Here is a 16348-nt window from a genome sequence, read left to right on the forward strand (position 1 = left end):
TTTAATGAAGAAGAAGAAGAAGAAGAAGAAGAAGAAGAAGAAGAAGAAGAAGAAGAAGAAGAAGAAGCCTCTGAATCCTCTGTGTTCGCAGTGTATGACCCATGGAAGACATTTATTCGTTCCACTGCACAAACTCAAACAAATATATTTAAACTTATATTTCACCCTTTAATAAAACCCCATTTTATTAAGCTGCTGAAGCTGCTGAGAAAACACGGAGTGATACAACCCTTCATCACAAACGCAATGAGTTGTGTTTGAGTGAACCAGAATGTTTTCAGATTGGTATTAGGACATCAAAGAAAAAATATTCCTCTCTATAGATCACATAAAGACACTAAGAGACTACAGACATCTAGAGACATCTTGATTTTTAAAAAATGTAGAAATAGAGGGAGAGGGAAAGAGAGACGCAAAGGGAGGGAGGAAGAGACAGAGACAGAGACAGAGACAGAGAGACAGAGATCTAATTTCCCTCCAAGAGTGCTGTATGACATCCTAAGCCATGCCAGATCATCCATTTTGGATGATAACTGCCTGAAGAAAGTACACCTAGTTTGAATCAGAGGGGGCGTTTAGGATTTTGTTTCTAAGCTTACAAACCGGTTTTGAAGAACACAAGTTGATGAGTTTTCCACAGCTTGGGCTAATCCTTGAATGCAAATTTGACATCTCATCTTTATTAAATTGGACACACTGACTATATAACATGCTCAAATGACCAGAAGTAATTCGTGCAGTGTTTCAGATTTACCTAACTTACAATTAAGTAGTAGTTTAAGCTGTAAGAGCAACTCAGTCATGCAGCATGGAATTGCTAATTGAATTAGCAAAGCACATTAAGTTTCATCAACTAAAGCCTTGCAAAGAGTTCCTATGTGATCCTGATACTTTCAGAGATGATTAAGTTGAAAATTTAATTTGAAAGGCAAAAACAAATCTATAAAACAATCAGCCATCACCTTCCTCCTGAACAGAATGAAATCAGCAAAGACCAGTTTTTCTCCACCTAACCTTCCGATTTGAATCAATGAAACTTTTGAATGATTTTTTGAAAACATTCTTAAGTGTCATTATTCTTCCTCCAGTACTTTCTTTTTGCTCATCTTTCTATGTTATATGCTTTGCTCTAAGTTTTCTTGTGCTGTATGTTGGGTTATAATCAACTGCAAGCAGACTATTTCAAGTGTGTATACTAAGATCAATATCTTGAGTTTGTGGAAACTTCCAACTACTGAATAAGTCCAGGACTAGAAATGTGGAATTGGTAGATAAGAATACTTGCTGTACAAGCATGAAGATCAGAGTTCAAATCCCCAGCACTTACATAAAAAGCCAGTCATGGCTGTGCATGCCTGTAATCCCAGCAATGGGGGAAGGACACAGGTGGATCCAGGCAGATCAATAGCCAGGGAACCTAGCCAAACTGGTGAACTTCTGATTCAGTGAGAGATTACCTTGTCTCTGAGTAATAAGACAGAGTGTGATAGAGGAACACATATTTGATATCTCTCTCTGGTCTCCTCCTGTGAACACATGGATGCACAAACCTATACACTCATATGCATACACCACACATACACACCACATAATACACGTGTACACACAGACACACACAGACACAGACACACAGATACACACACACATACACACACACACACACACACACACACACACATGCTCCTTAATTACAGAACAAAAGCCAGAATAACTCCATGAATCTGCTTAAAGGAAAAACAAGTGAAATAGTTATACAATAACTGTATATCATATATAGTTTCATACTGTGTGTCATAATAACGTCCATATTGAGACGCTGGTACAGTCTGTTCAGAGTACAGCAATGGATATGTGAAAATTTACTCTTCAATATTCTAACATAAAAGCAGACTGAAATATTGATTTTTTTATTCTGCAACTAAAGATTTAAAGTCAATTTCTAAACCTGATCATGAAAGTGTTTTCATATATAGTATTGACAAGGAAGAAACAATTTAAGATAATTTTTTATAAATTCAAACCACATTTTAATCAAAACCTATAAGTGATTGTTATGAACTTTTCAGGAACAACACTGGAAAAATCGGGGAACCTGAGGGAGATGGAAAGGGGAGTGAGTCAGGAAAGGTAAATGGGAACAAAGTATAATGTATGACTTATGAAAGGGTGACAGTTAAATACGTTGCTACATATAATTATCAAAAATCATGGCTGAAAGAGAAATTCTTGATAATTTTAGATGACAGAAAACAAGCATAAAGATTTAATCTGAGAAGTCAGGGCCCAAGGCCCACCCTTGTCACTTTCTAGTCTACGTCAGTCCACATTTACCTTTTTTTAAAATTTTATTTATTAAATTTTTTTTACATATGCATGTATTGCCTGCATGCCGCTAGGTGCAACCTGTGTCATACATTCCCCACTGATATCAAAAGAAAGTGTTGGATTCCCCTGGAAATGGAGTTAAGGATGGTTATTAGCTGCCATGTGGGTACCGGAAATCAAACCCGGGCCCTCTGCAGGAACAGCTAGTCCCTTAACCACTGAGCCATCTCTGCAGTCCCCACATTTACCTTTTTGGGTCTCCTGCTCATCTTTCAAATGGAAACATTCATCCCTATTTCTCAAGAATCGTGTTCATGAAAGCACTAGCAAGAACTTGAGAGAGGAGCCCCAACCACAGATATTACAATTGTTGGATAGAGCTGGGAGTTGGCTCATTCGATAAAGTGCTGACACATAAAAATGAAAATCTGAGCTCGGATCCTCAACACCCATGTAAATGCAGAGGCATGCATCTGTAACTCCACTGTGGTGGAGGGGCATTGGGGGGATGGAGACAGGTGGTTCCCTAGAGATTACTAGCCAGTCAGTCTAGCTGAATCTGGAAGCTCCAGGTTCAGAAAGAGATCCTGTGTCAAAACTTAGGGTAAACAGAAACTGAGAGAATGCTAGATGCTGACTTCCACATACATGTACATACATGTGTACATGCACACATACACACACAAAGTTTGTTGACTACAAAAAAAAATGCTTTAAGGGCAAGAGAATCCATCTTGAGTTAAAAGCATCACCTCTCCCTTCCTGGATGAGTCCTGTGAACTCTGGAGTACACCCAAAAGAGAGAGAAAGCAGCATGAACAAAAACAAAGCCATATGCCGCAGCACTTTCAAAATAACTCTATTCAGAATTGGCCTAATTTGGGCACTCAAAACATAAGAACCCATTGACTATATAAATAAACTGCTGATTTTAGGTCCACAGGAAGAATATTACCACAAATGCTTTGTAAGTCAATCCATTTCACGTGCTCCCAATGAAAGATTTAAAGTGACTTCCTTTCTAGGAGTTAATTAAAGAGGCAATTTCACGGAGCATTATTAAGGAACTATTAAAGTATGACTGCAGAATCACTAAGGATGTTAAGATGCTCTGACCTTCTAGAGCAGACCCTGTCCTGGCAAAAATAACAATTCATCCGGGTTCAGTAGCCTTTCCCAAACACTTCCACACAGGCTGCCTCAGCCTTGCAACAAGCACCAAACAACAGATATGTAGAAACAGGAGACAGAAGAGAATTAAACAGTCCATGTGCAGAAAGCAACAGCTTTGTGAAAGGTTGTGCTTTTTGTTATTTTTTTGGCCTTTTTTTCTGCTAATTTGATCAACCAAAACAAAACTGCATCAGAATCCTGTTTGACAATTTATTTGGGATGTATAATCTCAAGCAAATCTTTTCATTTCCCAGTACCCTAGATATTTCTTTGTATAATAAATGTACTTAATCAGGAAACTGGTAAGTCCCTTTATAGTTCTGAAATCCTATAACTGTGTAGCTAACTGGCCTGACAACCAACATTTAGAAACCAAACATTGCAATCATAACTTGTGCTTTCAGTGAGTATAATATCTGAACTTGGATATGTTTAAAGAGCAGCTGAATAAAAGCTCATCAGCAACCAATTAAATTTGACCTTTAAACTCACTACCTCATTTTACTCCAGCTCAAGAGAAGGCTGAGATGTTGAGATGTTATCCTTAAAGCCACATCCTCATACCATGTTATCCATGAAAGAAGGCAAAGTTCAGTTTGCTTTCTAGGAGACTTCATAACCTAACCTAGATCACTGCCTCTGCTCAAGGCTGAGTCTGTGTGCTCCATTCAATCCACATAAACCATGTGACTTTCAGTGATTAGGGTCAAAGGCCAGTCTTTCTAGGATAGAATACCCCATGGAAATGGATGGGAAAGACTGCCAAAACAGAAAAAGAAAGAATAGCAACACAACTGGAAAGAATTAAGCTGCATCTTACAAGGTTAGAATGCAGATTATGTTGAGAAAAATGGAAAATTTCCAGCTTTCTATAATTGAACCTAAACCCCCATAATGTCAGGAAATCAGAAACTTAAACTGTCAGAAGAAATACAGTGGACTGTAAAGAAAACCCACAACCACTTATCAGGAGAAGTCCATGCCTGCTGCCAGCGCCTTAAAACGGGTATGACTTTAGAGACACAAAATGAAGATGCACAAAAATTTCTGCATAAGAACATTCCTCTGGGTCAAAAAAATGCCACATTATCAATTGAGTGTGATAGTGTATACCTGCAATCCTTGTACTTGGAAAACTGAAGTACAGTAATTACAACATCAAGGCTAGACTGATCTACCCAATAAACCTCCCATCTCAAAAAGAAAACTGAAAGGATTATCTTCATGGAATAAACCTAAATTTTATCAACACCTTTGCCCACCTTGAACAAAGGAATAGCCTATGACCCACAGTGGAGTAGTGGGATGCTAGATAGGCAATAGGGCATAATGTTCAGCAAAGAAACAAACTTGCTAAAGTGAAAAAAAATGTAATGCCTTTACTATGCAAAGGTATGGGGTTAGAACACTTAAAATCTGAACTGAAATTACATAATACTTGGGAAAATGTAAGAAAATAGAAGAGCCTGTTTTGGAAACCCAAGAGTCCATATTCTCCCCTGACTTCCAGAATTTCAAAGAAGAACTATCCTGTGATGAGGTGTGATAGCCTGAGCTTGGTCAGCTAAATTGATTTGGCTGATTCAGAACTTTTTTGCATCTGAGTGGTCTTTTTCCAGTGACCTGGAACTCCTTAACAGAGGCAGCTTAAAACAGGCACTACACACACTGGCTGGGAACAGCAGACCACGCTCAGGTCAGTTCTGTCCAACAGGCAAAATGACTCAGGAGACCCATCACGTGGCAGCCTAACCCTTCACTTTGCACAGGCCAAGCCGTAGCCCGGGAAGAGGATGTACCACTGTCCCTGCTCCTCTCCAAAGTTCAGAGGCAGCAATTTCAAGGTATTGGTAGTACTGTTGGACATAAGCCTGAGAAAAATGCAGACATGGCAGCTCCCCAACAGCACTTCTTATAAGACTCCTTTAAAGTGGCCTCAGAGGCATGGAATCTTTACCACTGTCCACGTTCAAAATACTGACATCTCCACAGTGATTTTCCTCATGTCTTCTTAAAGTTAATTTTCATCCCGCACTGGGGTTAAGCACATATGTGAATGCCCTTCTCTTCCTTGCACCCCTTGTCCTTGATTTATTTGCTATCACACATTAATTAGAGGGACTGTTTTTACCATTACTACTTGGAAGACTCTACACAAACATGTGCTCACTTAACTGCAAACAACAACAAAAACAAAGTTCCAATATAGTACATTCTCTGGTGATGCATCAAGGCTAAAAGCCCAGCACTACTGCAAGGTATTTGAAATCCAACTGTTAAAAGTTTTCAAAAGCTACATGGAAACAGAATATTATATATTATATTATAATATTAACAATGTTTATATATAATATATAATATATAACGTAATATATATATAAAAACATTGTTCAGACCTTTAAACTGAGAAACATGCCTGTGTTCCTGAAAGGTAACAATGATGAGGTCAGAAGTGAAAATCAGGTGAGGATCAGGGATGAAGATAATCATGTAATTCAACAGCTTCCAGAAATCCAATTCAGTCAGTTTTCTAAACGTAAGAGGTTAAACACAAGGACTGGCAAGATGGCTCAGCAATTAAGGGAACTTGCTGCTCTTCTAGAGGGACTGTGTTCAGTTCCCAGGACTGACATATAGTAGCTCACAAACACCTGTAACTCCAGCCCTTGCGAATCCAATGCTGTCCTCTGGCATCCATAGGCACCTGTACACACTTGGCACACACACACACACACACACACACACACACACACAGACATATAAATAAAAATAAAAATGCATCTTTTTTAAAAAAAGCTAAACATAACTCTTGAAAAATCTTGTGAAAAAAATCAGAGAAGCAATATTAAATGTGCACTTCTGTTTTCTGTGTCAAAAGTCAGTGTTTGCCTTCAAACACTCTACCAGAGTGGAATTCACAGGGGTCACCTAGGTGTTTCCCAGAAGGAAGCAGCTCACACACAATCAAGCAAATCCACCCTGTCTGTGGAAGTCAGAGAATGTGCCACCCTAATCACTCATCCTGAGAGGCAGCCTCAGGCCCTATCTTCTGTGTATGGAAAAAATTAGTCCTGGGTACTCATCAGCCTTACAAGAAGACAGTTGTACAGCAAGTATCCCTCAAACTCATTGTCATGAAACAAATGTCCATGCTGAATTCATATTTTAATATTTTCAATTTCCATTGTTCAGAAACCTGTGGCAAAATTGAATTCTCTCTCTCTCTCTCTCTCTCTCTCTCTCTCTCTCTCTCTCAGCAAAGATTAATACTTCCTTTTTACTTTTTATTCAGTTATGCAAGGAAATGACATCTTTCACAGGGATGAGGTTATTCCTCTTAGGATCTTGGAAGATGTTCCATGCTAATTTAGCCCATTTACTAAAATGTTCATTTCATAGGAACATCAAATTTTCCTAGTACTTTTCCCCTAATTTTATCTCCTTATTCAAAGAAAAGACAAAAAAAAAATACATTGTGGAAAAATGTATAAGACCTTGGTGGGAGGCCTGCATCTCTTCTTAAGAGAAAGGCAAAAGAAAATAAAACTTTACAATGCCTACAGATTTCTTCCTTTTATTTTCAATATAAAAGTGCCATTTTTAAATGCACAAAATCCCAGAGTCTCTTTTCCCAATTCTTTCAACTAAGTTTGATTAGTTCTGCATTTTATGCATTTGAAAGAACAAAAGAATGAGGAAACAAATACAGGCAAACACAGGTTATCTAAAATTAATTTTTTATTTTCATAGACACATGAATGTAACACGAGTAACTGCTATGTACTAGGGGAAAAAAATGAGAGTTTCACAAATGGATTTCTGATTAGAGAGGGCCACACTGAATAAATGGAAATGGTTTCCACTCTGACTCCTAAGAGCCAGAGCTCTCAAAAGCAAATGTCTAAAATCAATTAGGCCGGTTTGCACATTACCTCAAATGAATTTCAAGAATGATCTAATGCCCCCATTTAACTTAGCAGGCAGAAAATTAAAATTGGATTGCTACCTGGTGCTTTGCTGTGGTAAGGAGAACATACCAATCTGTATGCCTTATGAACTGGTGACATACATGAACCGATGTGAAAGTTCTAAACACAGATGAATATAATCCAACCATAAAGCTATTTATACACTATTCTGAGGATAATTGGCTCTGAGAAAGTCATTCTGTGCTCCCTGAAACAAGACAAAAATTATATATAGAGAAGCTACATCAGCAGAGGGAAGCCACTGTCATTAACGTGCAGAGTATAATACAAAGAAACAGAAGTTGAAGAACTGCAAAGGCCAATGTCAGGCTGTGACACTGCATACTTCCTAATGCAAGGCGCTGCAGAAATTAAGCCTGGGAAACAAAAACTGGAAATGTGCTTCTACAATACCCTGTGCGTGTCAGAAAATCAGGTTGAATAAATTTGAAAATTAGCTGACACTACAAAAAAAGTCTTTCAGTATAAATGGCACAATTAAAATTTAAAATGAACTTTTGTTCAGAAAGGGAAATCATTTCATTGTGTAACATTAAAATAAAATAATTGGAGCAACTTTACATTAAATACCATAGATGCAATTCCTCAACGAATCAAGTAATGACTCAAAGCTTCTTAGGAAACAACTGAATTCCAACAGGTAGTTCTACAAACTCATCAGCAGAGTCCTTCAACAATGTAGATGACACCAATGGTTGTAGTAATAGTGATGTCTTTTCACTTATTGTGTAAATAATCAAACAAAGCTTCTTTGCAAATTCCAAACACTGGTGATGAATTCAATTCCTATGATAACATGACTGTGTGCCTCCTGTATAAACACAACTATTTCAGGTACAAGTATTTTGCACATTCTTGTTGGAACCTTCAACTGTATCACAAGACTTCCATAATCTTACCATCTGTCATACTGAAAAACAGGCATGTGATATCTTAGTGGCTTCTCTTAAGTCTGCCTATCATATTTTCACAAAATAATAGTATTTGACTTAAAATCAAGACACTTAAATCTCACCCAATCAACTTTAATGGAGGTCACAACAGTGTAGTGAAACTGAATCTCAAGAGACCCTTTGCCTTCTCTTTTGTAAACACCTGATATGAGGAGATGGGGATTTAGCTCAGTGGTAGAGTGCTTGCCTAGCAAGCACAAGGCCCTGGGTTCAGTCTTCAGCCTGGGGGGCAGGGCAGGGGACAAAATTTTTTTAAAAATCTGATATGCTTTCAAGCAATAGAATAAAGCTAAAACTCCTACATTTTGTCTTCAAGGAACAGTCAGTTCTGTGAAGGGACGGCAGGTAGTAGGAGTGAACAGATGCCTACCTTCACTGGTGGCCACATTCTTCTGGGCTTTGGTTGGCGTGTGATCTGTACTTGAACTCACGTCGGATGAGATGCTTGAGCTGCCTTTGCCTAGAGAAAAGAACAAAAAAGCTTGAGTTTTGTCATTTCAGAACTGGATTGCACCTTCCACTAGGTCTCACACCAAGGCACACAATCATTTCCAAGTGAGGGAATATATAATACAGATGCTCTGTCTTATTAAATATTCACTGTGCTCTACAATAGCACTTCTGAATCTTTTAAAATTATTGCTCCCCATGTAACAGCATTATAACACCATGATTATGCTGGGTATCTATCATATGCTGTGTGGAGGTGAAGGATCCAGGTCTCTGGCTCCATTTTTTAGCAGCCTCCATCTTGTCGGCCTTAAGTCTCTGTTCCTAGAAACTGTAAGTCTCCTTTGTCCCATACTGAGGGCTAAGATTAGGGAAGCCTGGACATGGATTGCTAAAACCAACCGAAATTCCTAAGCATAAAAGAGCATCCAGTGGCCAGTAGGGGCACCCTATCATAAAAGGAAAAATTGAGAAAAATTGGTCAGGTGGCTGACCATGACTATAACCAATGAAATTTCTCCCCATACAATGAATTCAGAGTTATCCAATCAATTCAAAGGTCACCCAGTTTGCATGGGCTTTTTCAAGAGTACCCAATAAAAACCCCGGCTCATTGTTGGTCGGGGCAGACTCTATTCATTGGCTCTTGGAGTCTGTGCCCGACTGGTCATTCAAGAATTGGAATGCTTTTCAATAAATATTCTAAATTTTGAATTTTGGTGGGTGGTCTCCAATCATTCCCGAACCTTGGACCAGACAGAGGTATCTGCTTTATGCAAAAAAAGGTAAGGATTTTTTTTTACCACTTGTTTGTTACTTTTTGTTGTGGTGATAAAATAACAAGGCAATGTGTAGAAAGAAGATTTTATTGGGCTTATGGTTTCAGAGGAGTAAGATTCTAGTAAGATTTTCAAGGAGGCTGTACAGGAAGCAGACAGCCTAACTGGAAATGGGCAAGGCTAGAATTATCAAATCCCACCCCCAGTGACGTGCTTCCTCCAGCAAGGCCACACCTTCTAACTTTCCAAAACAGCACCACCAACTGGGCACAATCATCATTTTAACCATCACACCCCTCAAGAACAAATTTTTATCGATTTGAACACGATTAACCTCAATTGATAGTATATGTCCTTTAATAAATAAAACATTTACAAATACATCAACATTTAATGCATCAATTATAGAAAGCAAGATAATAGTAACCTAAATCTGCTTGGTTCTCATTGTGTAATTACATTTTATAATGTTGCCACAGACATGGTTAGAGAATACCAAATCATGGCTGTGAAAGTTCCTATGAACTTATGCTCACAACATCTACATCAACAGATAATGTACAACCTTGTTTCATGTGTTTCTCTTCAAAGACATCATATTTGACTTCAATGTGTTTTTGATTCATTAACATTGAACTCAAGGCAACAGCACTGTAATTCATGCCTGAATGAAGCTAATCTATAGGGGGCCTCAGAATCCATTTGAACCCTAGCCAGCTCTTCAGAACTGTGCATGGAGACATTTTAAATAGCAAAAATACCAAGAAGCAGTACAAAACATTAAATCAAGCATAGAAAGAATATCTGTGATGACAGAGGAGATGGTCCAGTGGTAGAAACCTTGTCTACTATACACAAAACCCTGGTTTTGATCCTCAGTACTAAAAAACAACAACAGTAACATAAAAAATAACATAGCATAAGAGCTGAACCAAGAAGGCAGGGTGTCCCCCATTTCCCCTAATCCTCCCTCCACCCAATCTCAAATTAAAACATACATCTGGACACCCAAAATTTTCATGTCTCGGTGAATGGTTTCAAAAAATTCAAACATGCTATGATTATTGATTTGGGGGATTACAAATAAACTTCAGCAAGTAGACAAAATTGAGAATACATTACTTGTCACTAATGAGGGTTGAATAGATAGAATCTTACCTTAAATGTGGCTCTGCAACTTATAGCCAACTTTCATGAAGACTGGAATGGGTGGTTTCAAGGCTTCAGAGTCAAGAAGCCTAGGTTTCTACTCTGGATTTTAGTCTTGGGCTAGTAATCAAGCTCTCTGTGATTTTTTTTTATTTTTTGTTTCAATATTTTATTTATTATGTTTCTTTTATGTGTATGCATGTATTGTCTGTATGTATGTAAGTGCACCCTTGTCATGTAATGCCCTCGGAGGACAGAAGAGACCATTAGATTGCCTGGAACTGGAGTTATGGACAATTGTTAGCTGCCATGTGGGTGCTGGGATTCGAACCCAGGTCTTCTGCAAGAACAGTCAGTGTTCTTAACCTCAGAGCCATCTCTCCAGCCCCAATTCTCTGTGATTTAGTTAAGTTTCTTCAACTATAAGTGGGTTGGTTAGGAGGATCAATACCTGCAGTGACCATAGGGTTACTGTGGTCCTTAAAATAATTCAGATAGGGATGGCACACGCACTCAGAAACACCCAAATTCATATAATATATATAATTATATGTATTATGTATATTATTGAATTTTTGTGTATGTCATATAGAACATCTTGAACAATCTTAGTCATCTTTACGCCCTTGACCCACTGGCATCGTCCCATAGCCCTCCACCCCCACCACTGGAGCCCATATATTTTGTCATCCCTGTTAAGGCACAATGGATTATCAGTGTACCCAGCTATCAGTGTCTCTAGCTGTCTCCAGCACAAGTCTGTCCACTGAGTCTAGTCAGGTCATTGGACAGGACCCCTTTAGTAAACTTCACCCATCCAAGGCTCAGAGACCATCACAGAAGAGGGGGCAGAAAGATTGTAAGAGCCAGGGAGGAGGTGCATGACCATACAGAAACAGGGTCCTACAAGCTCCTGGGAACCTGCTCATATGATGCTGTGGCAATGGTGTCAGCATACATGAGTCCCATGGAAACTCAGGCAGACAATAATCCAGCATAGATCTGGGAAATGAACAGCAGACCTCAATCTTATCTGAAGGAATGTTGGCGACTGATTGCTGCTAGATGAAGAAGAGTTGATCTTCCTAAAACACCCAACTTCTTAGTAAAACAGGATCCATACAAAACATAAGATCCATAGTTTTCTGTTCTGCCTTGTGTCTAATAGCATGACTAATTCCCTAGTGAGTTCAAGTAGAGAGACATGAAAGGCAGTGGGGAATAGCTCTCAACAATCTTCTGTTTCATGTCTTCATCTATAAAATGGGAAACAAACAAAATCAACTACTTATTTCTTCACCAAAAATGTGAATTGTGGTGAAGTTTCAGGGTTTGGGGAAAGTTGCTATATAGAAAAAAAAAATGAGCTATGACAAGTACATCAGTCCCCTCCAGTCCCCAAGTAAGCCTTCCTCCACAATTACTAATATTGACCCATTAGCACAGTTCAGTTTGTATCAGGAAACAAGAAATAAAATATTTAAATAATAATTATCTTACCAATATAAATTACAGCAAATAAATTACACACACATATATGCAACAATAGTAATCAAGATGATAAATTGGAGGGGACATGGGAAGATTCAGAAGATGACTGGGAAGGAAGGAGATTTGGCAAATATGCTCAAGAATGTAATCCTCAAAAATAATTTTTTTCATTATACATATGAATTAAATTGCATTTATTTGCACATCTATCAAAAATCCATTAAATATGAACAAGAATGACAATTTCAATCTCCAACTGCTTTACCTACATTAAAATTATTGGCTATTTGACCAATGGTTAAACACCCATTTACAGGCTCCTAGCACACCAGAACGCTGCAGGTTGGAGATGGTAAAGACATTTTTGCTTTATTTAATTTTCTTCCAAGTAGGCTTAAAGGTTCAAAGGAAGACAACCAAATAAACAACTAGATATCAAAGACACATTACCATCAAAGCAAGGAAGATTTAATCTACTGAAATTGGTAAATGTTACTAATAACTAGATTAACATACATGCAGACAATTTTAAATCTCACCATAAAGAAGTCAGTGGTAAATCAGTTACTTTGAACATTTGAGACACACTATAAAACCAGGAATGTTCACAGAGTGACATGCCTGCCTTCATTCCAATCAAACATTCCTTTGGAAGATCTGTTAAATCCTCCCAAATTTCTCAGTGTTTGACAATAAAGAGAATATTCTTTAAATAAGAATCTCAGTGAAGGAATTAAGTTTACTTTAAAATTCACCTTATATAATAACAACAGAACCCACTGATGAGCCCACCAGGCTCCAATGAGCAGTTCCAAATCCATGGCCACCAAGTTGTTCCTGGTTAAAATTACAGGGTCACAAAAAAAAATGGAATTTAGTATGGGAAAGTGACCAGGGGTGGAGAGATGAGGGGATGAAAAGAGTGTGAGGGAGACAAGAGAAGTTGAGAGTAAAGAGAATGCACTACACACACACACACACACACACACACACACACACACACATATGAAATCGTAGTACAGGCACTTGAAACAAGATGGTCAGAATTTCCACTGTGAACTATAATGACACAAGCAAAGGTGTAGTAAAGTCAAGACATGACAAAAAGAAAAGCAAATCAATGGGTCCTCTGATGTCTGACATTCTTTAGAGTCCAAGAAATTCCTTGCAAAATCGACTTGCTATATGAATTCCAGATTGTGCACACTGTGTTCATCACATGGCACATGGACTATAGCCACAGACTTCTAATACGATATCTCCAAGTAAGAGTGTGCAGCCATGTAGTGACCTTGGTCACATTTCCTGCTTCCCTCCACTTCTTTGTTTACAAGCTGTTATTCATAGACCATGAGCCTGATTTAACATTAATTGTTCATATTAAGTATCCATACCAAGAGAAAGAGAATCTCCCAAAACCTCAGAATTTAATCAAGGGAGGACTCAGTCATATTTCTGTATTGAGTTCACTATCACATTCCTGACTATTATCTTGAAATGGTTTCTAATCTTAACTGATTCATAGTTTAAATATCTGCACACACATAATGGTATTATTAATTATTTCTAAGAACTATTTGCCTTAATCTCTGGCCCAAGTGCATGTTAGTTGTTGGAAAGAAACTGAATGTATATTGTAAAAATGTATTCACTCTTTCAGGGCATGGAGGTGCAATCAATGACTTCTCAAGGACTGCAGACTTTCAAAAACGAGCTCAGGGATCACTGGGAAGAGGGGTAGAAAACTGTTAAGAGCTAGGGGAGGAGGTATATGACCATATGGAAACAAAGTCTTATAGGCTCCTGGGACCTTGATCATATGGACTTACACAATGGTGACAGTATTCACAAGACCCATGCAAACTCAAGCAGACAAAGACCCAGCAAAGAACTGTGGAAATGGGCAACCGGTTCCAATCTTAGGAGAAGAACTTGCTGGGTGATCTTCTTTAAGGGAGAGACTCTAGATAGCTGACTAGATCGCAGTGGATGGACTTATACTGAGGGATGTCAGGGGATACTAACTTCACTTGATAGACCTTAACATAAGTGACAGCATTCAGTGGCGGGGGGGGTCTACAGGAGAGTGCCAATGGGGAAGGAGGTATAAAGAGGGCTAAGATGTTGTGTATGTTTACACAAAATTTCAATAGAAATATTTTTTTAAAAAGAGAAGAGGATCAGAATCACTTTACTTCTATGTGACTGAAAAGCGTCATCTGGTGCTTCTATCCTTTACACTGTACAAACTGGAAGCAGTGGCTTAACCACACATGGCGAGAGAGAGAGAGAGAGAGAGAGAGAGAGAGAGAGAGAGAGAGAAATATCTTTTTAGTCGTGTGAGTATAGATAATAGCGCGCACACAGAGAAAGAAATATTATATAATATAAAGTGATCATACTAGAGTTTTAATATGGGAGAGGGAGAGAGAGAGAGAGAGAAATCATTTTAGTCTTGTGAGCTTAGATGTTAAAGGGCCAACAGAGAAAGAATTAAATTATTTAATAAAGTGATCATGCTGTGTTCTAGCATCATTCATTTCTTGATGGAGAAAGTTTCATTTAGATAAAAGTCTCAAAAGTCAATCTTTTCTTCATTATTACTATAGGCCATGATTACTAATAACAATAAAAGAAAAGGACGTGATTTCTACACAACATTCTAAAATACACAGAGGGCTACAGCAGAGTCCAGTCCATAAAACATAAGGCGGGCCACCAGAGAGGGTGAGGAGTTAGGGTTGGGTGTTTGGGTCAGAAATCCGGCTTTGTCAGAACTAGCTGCTTGACCATGGGGATGTCCCTTATCATCCCAGTACCACAGTTTCTTCATCTGTACAATGGGTTAATAGTATACTCACAGAACCCTTATAAGACAATAAAGAAAAAAATAAGGTAAATTGCTTATAACAGCACATATAATAGTAATAATAAGTGTCAGTTGATAGCCTTTATCATAGTATTCTTAGTCAATAAGTCAACAAATATGTGTTAAATCCTTTGCATGCAGAGGACTATTGTTAGCAATAGAAAAAGCAAGGCACAGAGTATATAGGATGTGTGATGAATCATGGGTACTTGAATAGGATTAAATATTAGTGCAGTATGACTAGGTTTCAGATTAACTTTATTAAATATTCTGAAATAATGCCTTTTTTACATTTTTATTGAGATTTATTGCTTTTTTCTCAAGGGGTGAGGAAAAACTTGAGTTTCTTAAATAACTTGTCCAAGGTTAAAGAGATGCTCAGTGTTCAAACACTCTAGGGTTCACAAGGGCATTTTGTCTTTTCTAATGTTAACCTTAGTCCTTTGTATAAATGATGTGTTAAATAATGATGATCAAAGCACACTAATTGAAAAACACCATTTCTGTCTTTGCCCCGTAATTACCAACCCTACAAGGGCAGGTTCTGCATCTTTCTTTCACATATCTGTCACTGCGCTACTTGGTATACACACTGGGTACTTAGTGCTTATTCCTTAAACAGTTTGCTTAAGTAACAGTTGACTACAGGGATGAACTGAAGATTCACATATTCAAATAGCTCTGGTCCCAAAAAGTTTCCTAAGAGGCACCATCCCTCTACAGGCACCATTTAAATCCATCCCCCGCCGACCCACAACAGAGTTCACACAACCTCTGTGCTCAGAGCTTGCAAAACACTACTTCTAAAGCACGTAACCATTCCCAGTGGGGACATACAATATAGTACTATGCATTAGTTTCTTGGGGCCATTATAATAAATTACCACTAGCTGGATGGCTTAAAATAACAAAAATGTATTATCTCATAGTTATGAAAGTAACAAGTTTGAAAGCTAGGTGTCAACAGGCCTTCCTCCTCCCCAGAGCTCTATGGGGAATCTGCTGTAGGCTGTTTTCCTAGCTTCTGAGGTTGTCAGGACTATTTGGTGTTCCTTGGCTAGTGGAAGCCCAATTCCCATCCCTGCCTCAGTCATCACATGGCTTTCTTCTCTGCGGTCTGTTTCTTCTTATAAGAATACTAGTCATGCTGGATTAGGGGCACTCCATTCT

General features: G+C 38.3%; 1 protein-coding gene across 2 annotated transcripts in view; it reads right to left on the minus strand.

The window, feature by feature from the left end:
* Nucleotides 1-16348, minus strand: part of Fbxl7 (F-box and leucine rich repeat protein 7) — a 394119-nt gene that overhangs the window by 270758 nt on the left and 107013 nt on the right. Inside the window, exon 2 of one of the 2 annotated variants that reach the window (XM_008821771.3) lies at nucleotides 8811-8900. The exons of the other annotated variant lie outside the window; for it this stretch is intronic. Coding sequence (XP_008819993.1) covers nucleotides 8811-8900 — 90 coding nt within the window. The remainder of the gene's footprint in view (nucleotides 1-8810; nucleotides 8901-16348) is intronic. 2 annotated transcript variants of the gene reach the window in all.

Source organism: Nannospalax galili, unplaced genomic scaffold (assembly GCF_000622305.1).
Source record: "Nannospalax galili isolate Female #2095 unplaced genomic scaffold, S.galili_v1.0 scaffold207, whole genome shotgun sequence".
In the NCBI taxonomy this organism is placed as follows: Eukaryota; Metazoa; Chordata; class Mammalia; order Rodentia; family Spalacidae; genus Nannospalax; species Nannospalax galili.